Genomic DNA, 21743 nt, shown 5'->3' with positions numbered 1-21743 from the left:
AAGAAGAGCAATAAGCTACTTTGTGCAGTAATTGAGGTTATTCGAGATGGTTGTTCCTGTGGGTGCACCACTATCCTCCTTCCTCCCCTCTACTTCAGAGTTTCCTGCTAGGGACTCTGCGATAGAGAAGGAACTGAGGGGGGTTTGGGCACACAGCACTATGTAACCGCCAGAGGAGGCATGAGACGGGGACAGTGCCTGTGCGAATCAACCAGGCGCTGCTACTGAAACTCTCCAATTGCAGGCGCAGGAATGCAGATTAATCCCACAGGGACAGCCATCTCAAAGAACCTCTGTTACTGCACAGGGTGAGTAACCTTCTCTTACAAGGTAGTTACCCATCTTCCACATGGGGATGCTGGTAGGATTAAAGTTCTTCTGGCCCTTTCCACAGTGTCTGTATCTCTTGGTCACAGTTTCATGTCAGTTCTTTGGACGGGTGAAAATGACCATTCTCCCTAAATCAGGCCGACCACTTTAGACAGTTTATAGTTCTGTGTTTGCCAGGCCTCTTAAACCAGGTCAAACAATATATGCAATTACCCCCAGGGGGCAAAACTTTCCCAGGCTTTTTACTTGCCTTAGGGATTTGCATTATTTACCCCCTAGTTATTTTAGCTCCTGCTAAAAGCCCTGTAACTCCGCCTGGAACCAGGAATACAACCATGAGTTAGCCCATAGTGATATGTATATCATAAAGTAAATATAATAGTCTTTGAATATTCAATGTGTTCATAACATCTGTCACAGTGGCCCCCTTGGCATGCCTTAGGTGTATTCCCATTGTAGAAATTTGCAGAGCTGTTAAATGGAGCTCTGTTCACACATTTACAAAACATTATGCACTATATCTAGCATCCCAGTTGAGTTAATTAGGACACCATGTCCCACCCTCTTCAGATGACAGCACTGCTTATCAAACTATCCCATGATTGGGAAGTGCAAAATGAAGGTTACTTACTTGTAGCCAATATTCTCTGAGATGGACTTTCATTCTCCGCCCACCTTCCCAGCTTCCTCAGAGTCCTGATTACAATTTTGGACCTGAAGATGCTGTGGAAGGAATTGAGGCACCTGGAGCATCAAGTCCCCTTTTATACCCTTGCTCTTGGAATGTACAGGAAGGAGAGGGACAGGAGGGGTGTCAGAATGATCTGACAGACACTGCTATGAAATAACCCACTGTCAGCTGCACCATTAGTACATCCCCATGCGTGTTATGCAGAGTCCATCTTGCGGGTGAGTAACCTTCATTTCTACATTTCCCTGATTCTGTACATCACAAATGTTTTATTAGGCCTTCATTCCATTTTGTGTATTTCTTTCTTTCCCTATTGCTATGTTTATTAATTTTTCAAAAACAGAATAAAAAGTCTGAATAATTAATCTAAAAAAAAATTGCAACCAGTGGTTCCTTGCAGTCTGTAGGTTCTACAGAAACTCCTTTGACTGTAATACATAATAAAACTTTGAATACATTTGGCTTGTGCCCTTCTTCCCAGGAAGGCCCAGTGCCTCTCCTATGTGATGATACAGGGCCCTCCCTACTGTAGCTGCCAAACCTGGCAATACAGACAAAACCCACAACTACATTTTTCCACTTCGTATGAAATATTAGTTCACACCAAAAAAAAATCAAAGTTCAGTCCTATAAAGGAAAGGATAAAAGGAAATTTTGAAAGCTATGTGTTGTAGTTTAAGCCACATGACTGCTGTCTATATTACTGGGATGTGCAACTGAATTGCTACATACTGCATTAAAAAAGTACCTCCTAACGTCTAACATTTACATTGGTTTACTTTGATCCTATATGTTTATATTAATACATTGATTACTATTTCCTTATGTGACATAAAACACTAGAAGGGACATCAAATCACAAACTTAATTTTTGTATTTACCCTTAGAACTATGAGAAAAGGCTCCGTGAGAGGGATGTAATTGACAGCAAAGATCACCTAGATGCACACAGAGCTTTAGTTGCCAAGTATCTCCAGAAGGTGAGAAATGCAAAAAGAGTCAGTATTGATCTTTCTTACTAGTTTGTTTGTCTTAGCGATTGGCTTAACAAGAAACAGGACTGAGTGGACTTGTAGGCGCTAAAGTTTTACGTTGTTTTGTTCTTGAGTGCAGTTATGTAACACAAAAAAAATCTACATTTGTAAGTTGCACTTTCATGATAAAGAGATTAAACTACAGTACTTGTATGAGGTGAATTGAAAAATACTGTTTCTTTTTTTTATCATTTTTACAATATGCAAATATTGTAATAAAAATAATAATATAAAGTGAGCACTGTACACTTTGTATTCTGTGTTGTAATTGAAATAAATATATTTAAAAATGCACAAAAACATCCAAAATATTTAATAAATATCAATTGGTATTCTATTGTTTAACAGTGCAATTAAAACTGTGATTAATCATGATTAATTTTTTTAATTGCAATTAATTTTTTTTAGTTAATCGCATGAGTTAACTGCGATTAATCAATAGCCCTAAACTATATATTTTCTTGCAAATATAGTGCTTGAAAAAGGGCCTCATTGACAGTCCTGGAATCTGAAGTGCTCTATTTAGCCACAGAATTGATATAGTATAGTTAGGAGGAGTGCAAGCTTCTTCACACTGTTTCATCAATGTGTTTCAACCCTCACTGTGACTCTTTGTTAAGGTATCCAAAAAAATTGTCAATTAGTGCCAGTTATGTTGAGTTCGTAGTGTGGACTCTTCTCCACTGGAATCTGGAAAGAGAAAGGGTGCGTGTTCAGAAAATTACTCTCTTATTTTTTCCATTTCCCTTTACCAGGTGTACTGATCTTTGACCCAGGCTCTTTAGTCTGGGACAACTGCCGAGACTGCTTCTAGAGGAGTCAATTACTCTTAGTAGTATTTTGTGCTGAGGAAGTATCTATGGAAAGGGACTCAAGAATCCATGAACATGCCCCTTTTTTTTATGATGGGGGGTTAAGAAAAATAACTCTTTTTTTTAGTAAATTGAACCACATGTATTTTCAGTGAATTTGGATATTACATACAATTGGTTATGTTTCCAGGTTAGAGAATCAGTGATAAACCGGTTTCTAACAGCAAAGCACCATTTCCTTCTCTCTGACCTGGTAAATGAAGAGGAGGTTCCTAGTCTTGGGTAAGGGAAAAAAGTTTTTATCATATCTAAAATAATTTAAATAACTAATTTTAAATTATCCTTGTTTCTAAGCTCATAATTATTTCTTTACCACAAAAATTTAGTGTTGTACTCCATGTTTACTAATGTTTTAAATTTAGCATAATGCTATATTATTCTGTAAGGACTATGCTCATCTGTGCCAAAATACACAAGTGTTTAAATAACTGCAAGAAAACTGCATCATAAATGTTTTAATGTAATATGCTATTTTCAGCAGAAGTATTCATTCACAGTAACCCTTATTTATATGCTGCCATATTACTTCAGTCTCTGATAACATCTGACCTCATAAGCTTAAGGAGAGTCCAGCTTAGAATGTACTTGAATGACTGACTCCAAGTAAGACCCAAATGTGGTGGCTTTGGTGGGTCAATAGTCAGCATTCTTCCCACTGAATCAGTGCTGAGCAAATGTCTCAGCATGGTGCCAGGGGAGACTGTGAGGCTGCAATTGCATTGTTTCAGATTAAACTTAAATCTGTTTATCTATATCATGGGAATTGGTTGAGTATCATCACCATAGTTTCTAATTGCTAAATACAGTAAATAGGATTCACTTAATATTTTCCATAGAAGCTATCAAAATGAATTCTGCTCTTTACCTCTCCCAGATTCTAGGAGGCTTGGCTTGCTTCATATTGCATCTCTGTGTGTGTGTGTGTGTGTGTGTGTGTGTGTGTGTGTATAGGAGGTGTTAGTAATTACTTGTCTTTCCTTCTAACAGGAAAGCTATAAATATAAAAACACAATCCTGATGATTTGCAGAGTAGACATTTTCAATCCCAGTGTAGTTTCTGCTGGATATTATGTTATTTACTTCCTGTTGTACACTGGTCTGTGATTTTGCTGTGAAGTATTGAACAGCTGCCATGTTTCATTCAGATGTAGCTTTACTGTGCTGATGGATGAAATAGTTCCTATAATATGTGTGTATGTATCTGTGGGAACATATATAAAATGTATATCTGAGTATGTATGGATAAGTAAATGTGTATACTATATCTATATAATTTTGGTATTCTTTTAATGGCTTCCTAGAGTATGCTATGCACATCTCACTACCCTGTCCACTCCACCACTAATGTCAGCCTTGGTGCTCCTTTCATCTCCTTCCCTAAGATCATCTCACTCTCTTTATCTGTGCTGATCCCAATGCTTAGAATGCCCTCCCCAGCCCTGTTCATTGCAACATTCCTCATCTTCTTTAGTTCCCTCCTAAAAAGTCACTTCAGCCCTCATATCTACAAGAAATGTGCAGGGGAAAGAAAGGTAACAAAAAACTAAATAAACCAAAAGAAATACCACACCCATGTTAGCATTGTCCCCCACATGTTTCCTGTCTACTTCAGCCCCCTTTAATTAAGTTAGGATCCTCACATATTCTGTCATGTTTAATTTACATGATATGCTCTTTGGGCCTAGGGCCTGGTTTTTATTTATTTTGTGAGGCACCTAGCAATGTTGTAATGTGCTTGAAAAACAATAATAAATAGGCATCTAAATGTGCATATATAAATAAAGATACTGAGTCCTTTCTTGATGAAAGGAGGTATAAATGTAAGTTTACATAATGTTGTTATGATCTTGATCTTGGACTTAAAGTTTGAAACACAAACAAGTAAAAAACTGATCCTGAAAAAGTTGCTGTTTAGACTTCTAACCTTTCTTGCTGCACAATTCTAAGACATCTTGAGAAAAGAGCGAAGAGATCAGAGGGAAAAGAGAGTTGTGGAAGAGGATGTGGATGGATAGATTTGAGAAAAGACACAAGGAGATGCCCTGCAAATAGCATGAAATACATTTAAAAAGTGCATTTTTGTTACCCTGTGCCTTACATATATGTCGACACCTTGCTGCTGGGCACTTCCCATATGTCTCTTTACTTCTGCTCAAACATATTTTTGTCTTTGAAATCTCTTCTCTTTTCTTGCCAGACTATTATGTATGTATTTGTTTGTTGTTGTTTTGTGACTCTGACTTTATGTACTATGTTTCCATGCCTCCTGTATTTCAAGTCTTTGGGCTTGTCTATACTACCTGGCGGATCGGCGGGCAGCGATCGACCCAGTGGGGGTCAATTTATTGCGTCTAGTATAGACACTAGATAAATTGACCGCTGAGCGCTCTCCCATCGACTCCGGTACTCCACCAGAACGAGAAGCACAAGTGGAGTCGATGGGAGAGCGTCAGCTGTCGACTTACCGCCGTGAAGGCTCCGCGGTAAGTAGATCTAAGTACGTTGATTTCAGCTACAGTATTCACGTAGCTGAAGTTGCGTATCTTAGATCGACCCCGCGTGGTAGTGTAGACAAGCCCTTACTCTGCATCACCAACACATAAATGACATTAACTAGCATTTGTTTGTTTTAAATCTGTTTAAGCAGATAGATAATGAATGAGAATTGCATTTCTTTGCTACTAGTAAACTTTGTTTACTGCACCATTGTGTCCTTAAGATATTATTTTGATTCAACAATATAAACCTAAATAGTCCCATCTGCTGGCAAAACAGAGACTTGCTGCTTTTCAACAAAGAAACAATTTTTTTGGTTCAGTATTTTCATGTTGCAGAATGAGAAATAACATTTATAGTTAATTTCCCAGTTCGTTTAAAATGAAATTAGCTTGACTGATACTGATTTCCACATGATTAATACTGACTTGTACTGAGCATTGTTTGCTAATCAGATTATATTATTAATAGATTTAAAATATGCACAATACTCTGGAACATGGGAAATCTATTAAAATATGTTTAGTGAATTTTCCTATTTAAAAAAAGTAATTCACCTTTTTATACTGTTTTTACAAGAATAATGCACTTTCGTAGTTGCACATAATGAGAAGTTGACCTTGGCTAGCAGTTGCTTTTTAAAATTGGTTCTGGAATGCTTTCTATAATTCAAAATATGTTTGTACAGTTAGGATCATTCATGTATGTTTTTGCACACATCTGTTTTTATTCTTTTCCTGTTTTTCTTTTTATTCTGCTTTGCCTTGTGTTATAAGTTCTGATGACCCAGGGTATGTCATGGTACATTAATTTCTGTTTCCCCTTTGTAGCCTGCTGTTTGTCGTAGATAGTTCTGGGCTTAGATTTTTTTGGTGTATTACATACATTGGATAATGTCACCTAATAGGCATCTTGTTTATATAATTATAGTATGTTAGATCCGTATTGAAGTTTTTAAATTAATTTTATTTCATATTCTCACTTAGTTATGATATGATTCTTCTGTATATTTCATTTAAAATTTATAAAATACAAAATGCCATTTCTGTGCTAATAAACAATTAACATATTTCACAATAAATGACACCAAGAGTATATATTTCTCTTTCTTTTAAGTGCGTAGTTTTGTGTATGTGTCAAGGGAGAATTAGAACTCTGGATCCTGTGTAGAAAAGACTAAAACTCTTTCTTATGATTTCTAGTAATTTAGGACTCAGTCTTTTTAAACTGGCGGAGCCAAAGCGACCACTAAAGCCAAGAAGAAAGGAGAGGAAGAAAATTACAGCACAGAATCTATCAGATGGAGACATAAATCTTTTAGTGAACATCATTAGAGCTTATGATATCCCAGTGAGAAAACCTATTTTAAGGTATGAACCCTTTAAAAGACTTCTAGTTGGAAATGTTCTTTCTCTTTCTAGTAGCTCTTCAATTGCCTTTTTAAAAATCTTTTTCATACTGGAGGCTACATTTTCAAAATCGGCTATATAAATTGCTTTTGTGAAATTTGCATGCAAAAGCTGTGTGTTTAAATCGCTGGTTTTGGAGTACAGATGCATGTGTAAGGAAATTTTTTTAGCACAGTTAAGTGGCCAGTTCTGAAAATTTGGCTTTATGTGTATTAAATGAAATGATTGTTTTTATCCTCATGATAATAACACAAAGAGATAAATTTACAAATTGATCGATTATGTTGTTTAATAGTACAAGTATTGCTGTTTTGCAAGTTCCTTAGAATTATGTTTTCATCTAGTAGTGCCTGCTAAAATCACTGGTTTATTGTGCATATTAGGCTATCTGAGAAAAAATAATTGGAAGATAATTTGAGATTTTTGAGAATATAAACAGACAGGTAATATCAGACATGCTATCTCTAAAACACTTATGAATATCATGTCTTTTAATTATATCCAGTACTTATACTATATCCCTTGTACTTATATTAAATAAGAGTAGATAGATTAGATGTAATAAAAGAGATTCCAAATAGTATTTTCTACAAACCAATAGTTATTTTATGCACAGTGGAACCCCAGTGTTACAAACTAATTGGAGATTAAGAAGTTCATAAAACAAAAAGTTCATAAAATTTATCATCTCTAAATCACGGTAGGTAAGGTGCATAAATTGTAGTATGGTGCACTGTGTCTCTTTTTTCTTGTCCTTCAAACTACTGCAAAGCAATTTCCAGTACATTGAAGACATCAGAATATGAAGGGATGTCGACTTGTTCATTAACATCACTTTTGTTATGTGGTTTCCCCTGACTCCCACTCCTCGGTAAGAATGGTTTGTATAACCGATTGTTCATGAAATCGGTCTTTGTAGAATCAAAGTTCTACTGTATATCTTTCATATTAGCTCTTGCTCTTCTACCTTCATGTATTCATTTTAAGCATTTTAATTGGCAAAGCATTAACCAGTGGAATTAACCTAATGTAGTTCCACTGTACTAATTTTGAAGCTCAATCCTACCTTCAGATACACTTGCTTAAATATCACCTCAAATCTTGTAAGAATGCATTGTATTATTTTTCTTATTTTATGGGGCTTTTATAACAAACATACCTTTCCACTCTACACTTAATTAGTGAAAACAGAACACAACTCAAAACTAACTTATAAACAGTCTTTTTCTTCGTAATAATTGTAGGCTTAAGACATTTGATCCAACTAATCTGAACGTAAAACAAAAGCAAAATAATGCTCGCTCAAAAGTCTGACTGAACAGCAAGCCTTAGATTATGCTTCAAAACTTGAAAAACTCTCTCTCATAAACAGGAGCAATTTCCAAGTAAGACTACATTTTTGAACTGCTCCCAGAGCTAATTAGTGATAGTCAGTTATTGAACATGCGGAATTGGGCCCCTCTGCTACTCTACCTACTTACCATAACTTATATGTTTTATTGGCCTTTCATAAATAAATTCACTTTGAGGAATAAATGTAAAGTATAACTTTCAGATTATGATATCGTAAAAGTTTGAGAAGATGTCAAAAATATTTTTAGAGTAAAAACAAGTTCTGTACAGCTAACTACATATTTAATGAAGTGAGGATTAATATTCAGTAGTTATTTGAGTCCTGGTCCCTATCTGTAGTCCACTGTGTACACATGTGCTCCATGCGCCCGGAGTCAGAGAATTCTTGAAAGCAAGGTCCATGCATGTGCTTTCGCTGTCCTCGTGCACCTGACCAAAGAGATAAAGGGCAGAGCGGACCAACTGCCTCTCCATTTCCTTCTTATGGCCAGGTGGCCTGGGTCAGAATCTCCAGTGTCTGGAGCTTTGTCTTCCTTTATTCTTCAATCTGTAAATACATATGTAGATGTTTTTTATAAATAGTTTTAGGATTTTACCCTATAGTTTTTAGCTAAATTTTATAGTTCAATAGTTAGATTACCCTCCCAGGGTATTCACTGGCTCCCCTCTTTCCCTCTTTACTGGGACTGGACTTCAAAATCTGTGCTTCTTGCCAACACTCCTTCTCAGTCAGCAGTGAGCATCAGTGCTGACTGTACTGCCTTGGGGAAGCTCACTTTGTGGCAAAGTGCAGTATCTACCATTCTTTCCATACCGATGAGTGGGAACTTTGCCTTACCAAGCATTCACTGGAGAAAGCTGAGGCCTTAGTCAGACCCAGGCCATGAGACCATGCTGTGCTCAGCAAGGAGTGTGCCTTCTTCCACGAGGTCTGACTTAGGAGAGAGGGAATCTATTCTCACAGATCCTGCATCAGAGTCTTGTTGGGAGGGCAGAGACCATTCCCGTAAACATCCAAGCTTCAAAAAAGTTAGATACAATTCTGCCTACATCGACTTTTCCTGCACAGCCCTTGAGGGCTTAGAATGCCCTAAGTCTCAGTGTCATGACATGAAGGCCTATGAGTTCATGGCTCCATTGGTACCAGACTGCTGTCTTGTGGCAACAGTACCTCCAGTACGAACTGAGCCTTAATGGGAACTGATGGCACCGATAAAAGGCAACCATCAAGCACATCAACCACCAACAGTACAGCTCTGCCTCACTCAACTGTGGCACAAACTGTAACTACTCTGGCTCCATCAGTTCAGGTGTACAGGATCCCTTTCCACTCTTGTGAAAGCAAAGGCTTACACCCCTTCCTGATGACATTTTTGCTCTCCTGGATCCCCAGTCTCCAACACAGGAGGTGCATATTATGGGAGGAGTCTGTCTCCCCTTCCATCTCCAGCCGTGGCTTCCCTCCAGGGAGCCATCAGTACCACTGACGAATAGGGAATCAACATTTTCTTTGTGAGGAGACTCTGAACGACCTGATGAACTGATGTTTCCTCCTCTGAGGCATAACTTTCCAGACAGTGGACCCGGACCTGGCTGGAATCAACCTCCACCTCAGCACCTGTATTGGAACTTTTGGTATGCTATGCCATGGGGACTTCCACAACCACCTTTTGACCTCTCTTACTGGCCATACTGGGGACCATGGGACCTGTATTAACCTGTAGAGTCGACAAGATCTGGTAGGGAGTCAATCAACCCCTCCTCTCTGAGAGGACAGTCAGAGCTTTTTTCTGACCCCATGGAAAAGGAAGGAAGGGTAGGAATAAATGTTCAGTTTTCACAGTGAAGAGAGGTAAATAGCGGGGTCCCCCAAGGACATGTGCTGGGACCAGTGATCTCCGCCATCTCAACTGCTTTATTCACAAACTGAAATTTTGCATGGTCACGTTGGTATCTATAATCCCATCCCTGGAAAAGGGCTTGTGGTTTACAGCTCTCAGTATGAAGGACATGTACTTTCACGTGGACATTTACACCACTCACAGATGTTTTCTCATATTCATAGTGGGCTCCAACCATTTTCAATACAGAGAGCTCCCATTCAGCCTTGCTTCTGCCCCCAGGGTCTTTACCAAGGTCTTTTCGGTAACATCGGGCATCATGGTTTCATTGTCTTCCCCATCTCAAAGACTGGCTTCTCGTTGCGAAGCACATCAAGAATCCTAAGAGTCTACTTCGTCAGTGCTTCAATTCATCTTCCCTAGGGATCAGCATAAACTCGTAAAAGTCTGTTCTCACTCCAGTGCAGACTTTAGACTTCATTGGAGAGTCCTTAAATTCTGTCATGGCAAGGGCTTGTGTGCCAATGGACAGGTTCCAGGTGGTAAATGACCTCACAGATCAGGTCATGAACAACCCACAAACACCAATCAGAACTTGTCTTTCTCTCCTGGGGTATATGGCTTCATGTACTTATGTCACACCATTCACCAGACTCCATCTTTGCCTGCAAGCATGGCATCAAACAGTGTTTTCACCATGAACACCATAGTCACTGTTTCGATCAAAGTAATGTCATCTCTACTATGGTGGAAGAATCCCCTGCTAGGTATGGATGGGCATTCCCTTCCTTTCCCCCTAACCAGACAGGATGATCATTACAGATGCCTCCCTTTTAGGCTGGGGAGCTCATATGGACAGCTGCACAGCACAGGGCTCTTAGACATCCTGAGAGACCAGAATGCATATCAACGTTCTGGAATTACAGCCAGTCTGAGAGGCTTGCAAAGCCTTTCTCCAGTTTATACAAGGTCATCATGTCCTCATAATGTCAGACAATATGATAACAGTCTTTTACATTAACAAGCAGGGAGAAGCAAGACCCGTTCCCCTGTGTTCAGAAGCAGTCACTTCATGGAATTAGTGCATCAGCAATCAAATCACCCTGTTGGCAGTTTGCCTTCCAGGGAATCAAATGTGCCTTGCTGTTGATCACAAGTGAGGAGTTACACAACTCCATGGTAAACAGTATTTTTGCTCTATGAGGAACCCCCACAAGTGACATGTTCACCTCTCAAATGAACAGAGAGTGCAACATATACTACTCCAGAGGAGCCCTAGGATGCCACTTTCAGGACGACGCTCTCCTTCTTCGGTGGTCAAACCATCTGAACTGTGCTTTCCTTAGCACTGCTACTTTTTACGGAAAATTAATCAGGACAAGGCATGAGTCATTCTCATTTCCCCCTCGCTGCTCCCAGTGGCCCAGACAGTTTTGATTCTTGAGTTTCTTACACACATCATCTCAGTTGCTGATCAGCTTTCAGTCCTTTTCCTGTCTCTTGACCCAGAAGGAAGGGCAGAATCAAGCCTCCTAACCTTCAAGCACTCCATCTCAGGGTGTGGTTTTTGGATGGGCATCAACTCTAGAATATTCATCCTCTGAAGCTGTGCAAAACATCCTTACTAATAGTAGAAAAGATTCCGCTACATAATGCTACTTAGCCAAGTGGAAACATTTCTCTGTCTGGGCGCAACAAAAACTTAGATTCCCAGATCTCTGGATATTGCCCATATTCTGAACTGTCGTCTTTCCCTCAAAACAGCAGGTCTTTCAATTAGCTCTTTACAGATTCATCTGGCAGCAATCAGTGCATACCACCCACCTTCACACGATTACTCAATTTTTGCTCACCCACTGACTACCAGATTCTGGAAGTGTCTAAACAGAATTTTTTTGCCAGTAAGGAAACCTACTCCTCAATGGGACTTCACCCTTGTTCTTTTGGTGCTCACTAAGCCTCCCTTCAAACCACTAGCTACATGTTCCATGTCTCTCCTATTCATAAAGATTGCATTTCTGATAGCCATCACCTGAGCCAGGAGGGTGGATGAGCTCGAAGCACTGAAGGTAGATTCACTTTACACCATGTTCCATAGAAGCAAAGTTTCATTGTGTTTACATCCTAAGTTCACCACCAAAGTAGCTTCGGAGAGTCACCTGAACCAGTCAATCCACTTACCTGTGTATTTTATGAAACTAAATGCATCTGAAGAAGAGAAGAGACTTCATTCCTTTGTTGTGAAATGAACCTTAGCCCTTTTTCTGCAAAGGTCAAAGCCAATCAGAAAACCTCATAGATTGTTTATCGCTGTAGCAGAACGAGTTCAAGGTCAAGCTGAATGCTCTCAGAGAATCTCTAAATAGATCTTGTGCTCTATCTTACTCTTTCAGCTGTGTAATCTTCCTCCCCTTTATGGGGTGGAGAGCTCATTCTACAAAAGAACAAGTGATATCAATGGAATCACTTCAAGAAGTACCTGTACTTGACATTTGCGAAGCAGCCACATGGAGTTCCTTCCGCACGTTTGTGAGACATTATTCTTTAGTACAGAACTCCACTGATGCGGCCTTTGGCATGGTAGTGCTTCAATTGGCTGTCGCCTGCATCCTCACACTCTCCTCCTACTTGAGTACTGCTCGTCATCAGTCACCCACAGTGGAATACACACAGGGACCAGCACTCCAAGGAGAAGAGAAAGTTACTTAATTAGATGTGTGGTCCCTGTGTGTATTCCACTGCCTGCCCTCCTTCTTTTCTGCTTCAGATCATGGTGGGATTCCTGATATAGAAGGAACTGGAGAGGTGGTTGGTCTACTCCACCCTTTAGCTCCTCGGTTGGAGGCATGAGGAGAGTGAGGGTCCATGCGCAGATCTGTGGACACTGCTTTCAAGAATTCTCTGATTGGACACGTGGATCCCCCATAGGGATAACACATCTTGAAGAACTTCCAGTTACTATAAGGTAAATAACTTTCTCTTGTGTGTTCTCTGTCACAGTTATATATTTTCCTTCCTAGCAAACTTCAACAGCCATCCAGATCTTCAAGGTCCTTTAATGAGATGTTTGCAGCATCTCCATCACTTCAGAGCCCAACCCACAGCATTGATTGGGCTTTCAACCAGGTACAGTATAATATTGACATAAATTGAATGGTAATTTGGTCATGCGTCTGACGAAGTGGGCATTCACCCATGAAAGCTTATGCTCCAATACGTCTGTTAGTCTATAAGGTGCCACAGGACTCTCTGTTGTTTTTTACAGATCCAGATTAACACGGCTACCCCTCTGATACTTGGTCATACCGGGTTGTTTCCCTTTCTTCTAAGCAGAAACATTGACTGGTTAGATCATATTATCAGTGAGGTTGAAATCGAGACTAAATTTCCGATGGCAATTGGAAGCCAAATTTAGCATCCTGAAGGGAGAGGATGGAGACCCACTGTTCTTGCTTCTGTTTTTGTTTTGATTTTACATTTGTTGCCCTTTTTAGAAACACTATAATGTCCTGATTTTAAAAAAAAAATTGTGTGGTTCCTTTCACACTTTTGGACACTAGATAAATTCCTCTTTCTGGCATTTTTAAAAAGATAATATTAGGGTTTTGTTATTTCTAGTCCAAGATTAATTTAACTGAAATAGGTAGTAAGAAGGGCCAGATACAGAGAGAACCATGATAGTATCAAAAAGTTTTGTTCTTTGATTACAGATAGTAAGACACAAATGTACATCTTTCAGTGGGCTGATTGGGTCACATAATCTGTTTTAATTAGCTTTTTCAGGTAACTAGCATCCTTTGCCTGTTGCTAAATTTGAACCTGTCTGATAGATCCTTTTTAATTCAGGCTTAATTCTACACAAAAATCTGAAGGTGAAATTTAAGACTGTGGACACATGTCAGTAGTTTGACTATATATTTCTTTTCAAGAATATTAGAGTTACAAACAAAAATCAACACCCTAAAATGTTAGCAGCCCATGAAATGCAGAATTCTGTGTTTGTCACAGAAGTCAACAAATGAACATATCTTTCATATATTATTTTATTACATACGTTGAAAAATTGACAATTTACAAATGTTCTGCCAAATTATTGTCTATTTTTATTTTCATTTTAATTGTATTTTGAAGGCTTTAGTCCATCCTTTTGTAGAAGTTTCTTTTCAGCGAACAGTCTGCAGGACAACAACAGCAGAGGGGCCAAACCCCAACTGGAATGAGGAACTTGAACTTCCATTTAGGTATGAGTAAATGAAAACAAGTTATTGGTTTTGAGATTCACAGTATGTCCTTGAGTAACATTTTTGTTTGAGTGTGTAAATGAATGTAAAGTTTAATATAGTACAGTTTTTCTGTATTCTTTATAAATCACTAATATTTTATTTTGACAGAGCTCCTAATGGTGACTACAGCACCACAAGTTTGCAATCAGTGAAGGATGAAGTGTTCATTAACATTTTTGATGAAGTACTCTATGATGTCTTAGAGGTGAGCTAGGTGTCTGAAAGACCATTTTGACATTTAAGTCAGTGTCTTTGATATTAAGAACATCACTGAATATTATGGCTGTTTCTCCTGAGTATGGGAAAAATAATCACAAGAGTAACCAACAAGATATATATGTAAATTATCGTAGAATAGAATACTAGTCTTATGAACAACCAGTTATTTGAACCATTTTTCCTGACGGGAGGGAAAAAATCTCATGACAAAAACGATGTTGATAAAGAATAAGTCAACATCCATTCACATTCCTATGCCTTCAGTGCATTTGAAATTGCTTTGAAGTGGTTTGAAGGATGAGAAGAAAGCAACATGCTGCACCATGATGCAACCTATACATTGAACCTATTGTAATTTTGAGATGATCAGTTGTATGAACTTTTTGATTTTATGATCTCCTCCCTCCCCAGTTAGTTCATAAAATAGGGGTTCTACTGTAATATATTAGACGTAATATATCATACTCTCATATTCGTGTCATGAACTTTCACTGTTACAACCTTCATCCTCCCGTGCTCCTTTCCTTTTCCCATTGTTGTCATTCCTAGCTATATTACGTCCAATCTAGATTGTAAGATCCTTGTTCCATTGTATTGTCACCCCACCTGAACAAAGCAGTGCTGTGCAAAGTCCAGGTACTCAGTCTGTTTTCTGCTGCCTAAGGTTTGAGCTTGTGTGTGTAGTCAATAATATGTGCTGACTTCAGTGACAAAAATGAGGATTTTACTGCTTTTTAATCCTGGTAGCAGTGTAGAGCCAACATAGCCAATTGGAGAGTAAACTGGATTTTATTTCTTCTTGTTCATTATCAGAAGTGTTTGCTAAATTCCAATTAAAAGTTATACTTGTTCAAACCCACATCTGTTGCTTTGTTGTTTGATTTGTGTGTGTGTGTGTTTTGTCTGATTCTAGATCGCAAGTTCTTTGGGACAGGATCTATGTCTTTCTATTTGTTTTGCATTGTGCCTTTCATTTTTAGGCACTAGATAAATAATAACAAATAATAGTAGTAATTAAGATGGAATTTTCAAAAGCTCTCAGCTGTGGCCTAACTCTGCTTCTACTTAAATCAGTGAGAGTTTTACTGTTGAATTCAATGGGAATAGAATGATGCCAATGCTCAGCACTTTTAAAAAATCTCAGGCAAAAAATATTAAATGCACAAATGTCACAGAGGGACGAATTTGGTCTGCAAAACTTTTATTGCAGGGGATGAAGCATGAGAAGGAAGGATCCCAGCTTGACTTTCAGATCCCAGGCTGAATTTGCAGAGCTGGCATTTGGACCAATATCATCTTTTTACTTGTATATTGATCATGTTTAATAGGGAAATCATTGAATGACAACATGAACCCATATGTTAGCTCAATACAGATTTATTAAGAACTAATGTAATAATGTCCTTGGTGGGTTAGGTTGCCTAGTGGTTAGCGCACCAAATGCCCCCCTTTCTAAGTCTTTCAGTCCAGGTTCTTCTTTACTCAGAGGCATGGTGAGAAGTACAAGTGGCTCGAGTCCCTCCTGTAGTGGAGGCAGTGGTAGGGGAACCTGGGCCCACTCACTCCACCACGCTGCAACCCAGGGCTCTAGGAGAGTCAACAGTATCTGGCCCCCCAGGGTGCCCTCTGAGTTACCCTCCTGGGTCATTTCGTACCACTGCTTTTGTCTCCCAGCTTTCAGCCCCAGATAAGATGGAAAGAAAAATGAAAGGTAGCCATACCATCAGTGCCAACCAGGCTCAGCATATAGTCTCACATCCCTCAGGGAGGCTTCTCTGGTGCCCCTGTCAGGAGCTTTCAGGGTAGATCTGTCCTCCTCCCTAGCCATTCCACTTCTGAGCTGGGTTCCTCCCTTTTCAGTCCCTTCTTCAGCTGGAGCTTGCTCTTCAGGGTTGGAGAGACAGGGCTACTTGGGCCCAATACTGTCCTTTAAACCCCTTCCAGCCCAATGTGGGGTTTGCATACGCCATCACAGCTAGATTTTCACTTTTGAAGTAGGCCTGGGCATTTAAATGTCCACATCACTGGATGAGCACACACAAATTGGGCGCGTGAATATAGCTAATTATACGTCTCCGTTTAATATACAGTACTTGTGCTTGGTTTTGTATAAGCAAAAATGTGTTGTTCTATAGAAGTTGGAAATCAAGGCCAAAATTAACATGCTTGATCTTCAGTTAAAAAAGGATGCATGCACTCGGGGTGGATGTAGCCTCCTGATTCAATAGGGGCACTATACTAAACTCTTCTTGGACATGATTTTGAATTCTAGTTAAGGGGGGCACTGGCCACCCACAGCAGCACCCTGTGCCTTGGCACTGCAACCCTAATTCTATTCTAGTGCAGAGGGGAAGCCCTGGGAAGGGGGGGGTGCTTGAGTGTAAGTTCACCCTTCACTCTCACACCAACGGCAGCGCTTGTCCTGCAGAGTTGGGCCAGGCTGCCAGCTCCATGTATTGTGACCTGGTGCACAAGGTCACAGTGCCGCTCAGGTTTGGCCCAACTGTCAACGGTGAGGCTGAGTCAAATTTGAGTCAGTGGCATTGTGACTTAGCACATGGGGTCACAACACCATTCAAGTTTGGCACTCTGCGTTTAATTATTTCTGTGGGTGCTGATGAACCCAGGGACCCATGCTAAATCTGCCCTGGCACACACGCTTTGCAAACACAGTTGTGTGTGCGTATCCAGATCTGTATCTCCTTTGTACCTGTTCATCCTGATATCCACCTACAAGTCTTTTATAGGTACACGCACAGGGCTAGTTATTTGTCTGTCTAGACAAGTGCAATTCTGTGATTTTACATATAAGGGAACATGAATGCGCAATTCTACAAAGCATCTCTTGTCATCTCCTCTGCCCATTTTTCTGGTTTATTATTCACATATCTTATCAACTGCTCAGTCCAGAAAGCTTTTTTAATACAATTGAAACTTTTTCATTACAGAACTGGGGCTTAATGTGCTTTGCTTAGGCAACCCCCTAAAGTTAATAGAGCTCTGTGCTGGCACAGGGGTCCTCTTGCACAGGGCTCATTGCAAGTCTAGGGCCCTAAAACATAAGCTCATTGTAGCAATGGCCATTCCTTCTTTCGTGTTTGCACAGTGTCAAGCACATTTGGATGCTTCAAGAAACAAATATTATTATCTTAATAGTTTAACCAGTATTCGTAACAAATTTTATTTAAAAATCCATTACTAATTAGAAATTTTAATAACTTGATTAAGCCATTGAGAAAGTTTAAGACACTTAAAGGCAATGAAGTCTGCTTGTAAATTTGTGTACACTGTATTGTTAGAATACCTATTTTGCAATTTTTTTCTAGGATGATCGTGAAAGAGGAAGTGGAATCCACACTCGTGTTGAGAGACATTGGCTGGGATGTGTTCGGATTCCATTTTCTACCATATACTTTCAAACAAGGGTAAGTATCAGTAAACTGGAGTATGAATTATAGGTTTGGAAGATGCCTGTAGTGAAACATCTGATCTGTCTCCTATAGTTTTGACAACAGTGATGTCATTACCTCTTAACTATACCTGTTGTATAGGAGTCTTATCTTGCATTTAATATCTCCAGGGAGTTACCAGGTAAGTCCTGACAAGACAATACTACAGTTCTGTCAATCCTATGTCAACAAACAAGGTGAAGCAAGAACATCCCCTCTCTGTCAGGAGGCAGTTCATCTGTGAGATTGATATATACAGAATCAAGTTACTCCATAGCTCTACACTTACCAAACATTCAGAAAAACCCATCAGACTGTCTCAGCAGGAAGTGTGCTATCAATCACAAATGGGCTGTCATAACTATAAAGGGAAGGGTAACAGCCCTCCTGTGTATAATACTATAAAATCCCTCCTGGCCAGAAACTCCAAAATCCTTTTACCTGTAAACGGTTAAGAAGCTCAGGTAACCTGGCTGACACCTGACCCAAAGGACCAATAAGGGGACAAGATACTTTCAAATCTTGGTGGGCGGAAGGCTTTTGTTTGTGCTCTTTGTTTTGGGGGTTGTTCGCTCTTGGGATTAAGAGGGACCAGACATCAATCCATGCTCTCCAAATCTTCTGAACAAGTCTCTCATATTTCAAACTTGTAAGTAACAGCCAGGCAAGGCGTGTTAGGTTTATCTTTGTTTTCTCAACTTGTAAATGTACCTTTTGCTAGAGGTAAACAAACCTCTGTTTGCTGTAACTTTGAACCTAAGGCTAGAGGGGGTTCCTCTGGGCTCTTTGAATCTGATTACCCTGTAAAGTTATTTTCCATCCTGATTTTACAGAGATGATTTTTACCTTTCTTTCTTTAATTAAAAGGCTTCTTTTAAAGAACCTGATTGATTTTTCCTTGTTTTAAGATCCAAGGGGTTTGGATCGGTGTTCACCAGGGAATTGGTGGAGGAGTCTCTCAAGGCTACCCAGGGAGGGAAAGGTTTTTGAGGGGAAGACAGAGTTTCCCAAATGACTCAAACTATTTGGGTGGTGGCAGCAAAAGCAGATCTAAGCTGGTAGTTAAGCTTAGAGGTTTTCATGCAGGTCCCCACATCTGTCCCCTAAAGTTCAGAGTGGGGAAGGAACCTTGACATGGGCTCTCAAAGATTCTGTCTTCCTATAAATCTTACTCAAGTGGGACTTTCCACTGCAGACCTTTGTGCTACCAGCATGAACAAGAAGTACCAACTGTATTGCTTCATTGGAGGGATGAGTCTGGGTTTCCTTTTGGATGCATTCCTGAATCCTTGGAAGAGGGACCTGATATATGATTTTCCACTGATTCCGCTACTCCCCACAGTCCTCAAAAAAGTGAGACAGAACAAAACCTTACTAATACCGATAGCAACAGCATGGGTTTGACAGTTTTGGTACTTGGAACTGATGTGCCTGTCAACGCAGCCTCCAATCACACTTCCAAACCTTTCAGGCATTATTTCCCAGGATCAGGGGCAGGTCCTTCACATGGATCCTTCATCGCCGCATCAGACAGCTTGGATGTTAGCTGGCTGAGCATTATGGATAGAAGTTGCTGCTCTGAAGTGCAGGACATTCTAGTTTACATCATGAAGGCCTGCTACAAGGCTGACATATAGATCCAAGTAAAAAATATTTTTTATCTGGACTGCTCAACGTGACTTACACCAGAGACCTTGCAGACCTTACCCCTTCTTACCTAAAGTTGTTTCAGACTTTCACCTTCATGAGTCCATTCATCTTTTCCCCTAAGCCTCATTCAAGTACTGGGAGGCTAGACTTCACACACTTGGTGTGTTGAGGGTACTGTTTTACTACTTCCACAGAACAAACCCTTTTTCAAGTCACTCAGACTTTTTGTAGGCTTTGGGGACAGGTCTAGAGGACTGGCTATTTCAAGCCAGAGTCTCTCAAAATGGGTGTTTAATTGCATAAAGATTTTCTGTGAGGTAACTAAATTACTACCCTCATATTAGAGCACTGTCAGCCAGCGCCGAAGTTACCACTTCTGCATGCTTGAAGAATGTTCCTGTGCTCAGAGATTTAAAGGGTAGCTACATGGAGATTAGTGTACATGTTTACACATGACTACTCTCTGGTTTGGGCTGCTAGATCTGATGTCTAGTTTTGTACAGCAGTGCTGAAGCCTTAGGGTCCGATAGGACTTCTGCCAGCCACTTTCTTGAGGAGATGACTGCTAACCAATCATCTAGAGTGTGATCCCCATAGACAAATACTCCAAAGTAGAAAGAAAGTTATTTACAGTTTCTTTAAAATGTTTTATTCATGTGGATCCCATGACCTGCCTTCCTTCCCTGCTACTCCTGAATCCTTTAGCTTTGGAATTCTGTAATGGCGAAGGAACTAAGGGACATTTGGGTCTGCTTTGTCCTTTATGCCAAACCTGCGGACACAGCAGGTAAACAAACCGTCCCGGCCTGCCAGGGGCTTTCCCTGAACAAGCGGCGGCCCTAGTTTGAGAACCACTGGGTTAGGGGTTTGATACAGGAGTGGGTGGGTGAGATTCTGTGGCCTGTGTTGGGCATGAGGTCAGACTAGGCGATCATAATGGTCCCATCTGACCTTTAAGTCTATGATTCTATGATTAGGCCATTTCTCCAGCTTGTCAATATAATTTTGAATTCTAATCCTGTCCTCCAAAGCTTACGTACCCCTCTCCCATCTTGGTATCATTTGCAAACTTAAAGTATACTCTCTATACCATTATCCAAATAACTTATTAAGATATTGAATAGAATCAGGACAGATCCCTGCAGGACCCCACTCAATATGTCCTTCCAGCTTGATTGTGAACCATTGATAACTACTCTTTGAGTATGGTTTTCCAGCCAGTTGTTCACCCACCTTATAGTAGGTTCATTTAGGCTATATTTTTCTAGTTTGTTTATGAGAAGGTCATGTGAGACAGTATCAAAAGCCTTACTAAACTCGAGATATATCACATCTACTGCTTCCCCCTATCCACAAGGCTTGTTGCCCTATCAAAGAAGGATATTAAATTGGTTTGACATAATTTGTTCTTGATAAATCCATGTTGACTGTTACTTATTTTCTTCTACGTGCTTACCAATTGATTGTTTGTTTGTTTGCTCCATTGTCTTTCTAGGCACTTGAAGTTAAGTTGACTGGTCTATAATTCTTTGGGTTGTTCTTATTCCTATTTTTACAGATAGGTACTATATTTGCCTTTTTTTAGTCCTCAAGTATCTCTCCCATCCTCCACAAGTTCTCAAAGATAATCTCTAATGGCTCAGAGATCTCTTCAGACAGTTCCTTAAGTATTCTCGGATGTATTTCATCAGGCCCTGCTGACTTGAAGATACCTAATATTTCTGAGTAATTCTTAACTTGTTCTTTTCTTATTTTAACCTTAGATTCTACTCCATTTAAACTGATGTTCACTATGTTAGTCATCCAGTCACTGCTAACTTTCTTGGTGAAAACTGAAACATTTAACACTTCAGCCATTGTTGCGTTTTCTGTTATTTCCTTTCCCTCCTCATTGAATAATGGGCCTACTCTGGCCTAGGTCATCCTCTAGCTTCTCGTGTATTTGTAAAATGCGTTCTTGTTACGCTTTACATCCCTAGCTAGTTTAATCTTGTTTTATGCCTTGACCTTTCTAATTGTTCCTACATGTTTATATTGTTTTTATATTCATCCTGTGTAATTTAACATAGTTTCTACTTTTTGTATGATTCTTATTTGAGCTGCAGGTCACTGAAGT

General features: G+C 39.7%; 1 protein-coding gene across 8 annotated transcripts in view; it reads left to right on the top strand.

Moving 5' to 3' along the window:
• CC2D2A (coiled-coil and C2 domain containing 2A) overlaps window positions 1-21743 on the top strand; it is a 124035-nt gene that overhangs the window by 80178 nt on the left and 22114 nt on the right. For all 8 annotated transcript variants that reach the window (XM_065597052.1, XM_065597050.1, XM_065597051.1 and 5 more), the window contains 7 exons: window positions 1909-2001; window positions 3058-3149; window positions 6626-6793; window positions 13047-13152; window positions 14158-14267; window positions 14418-14514; window positions 17855-17953. In XM_065597052.1, coding sequence (XP_065453124.1) covers window positions 1909-2001; window positions 3058-3149; window positions 6626-6793; window positions 13047-13152; window positions 14158-14267; window positions 14418-14514; window positions 17855-17953 — 765 coding nt within the window. The remainder of the gene's footprint in view (window positions 1-1908; window positions 2002-3057; window positions 3150-6625; window positions 6794-13046; window positions 13153-14157; window positions 14268-14417; window positions 14515-17854; window positions 17954-21743) is intronic.

Source organism: Chrysemys picta, chromosome 5 (genome assembly GCF_011386835.1).
Source record: "Chrysemys picta bellii isolate R12L10 chromosome 5, ASM1138683v2, whole genome shotgun sequence".
Classification (NCBI taxonomy): domain Eukaryota; kingdom Metazoa; phylum Chordata; order Testudines; family Emydidae; genus Chrysemys; species Chrysemys picta.
This window is presented reverse-complemented; position numbering and strand designations above follow the sequence as displayed.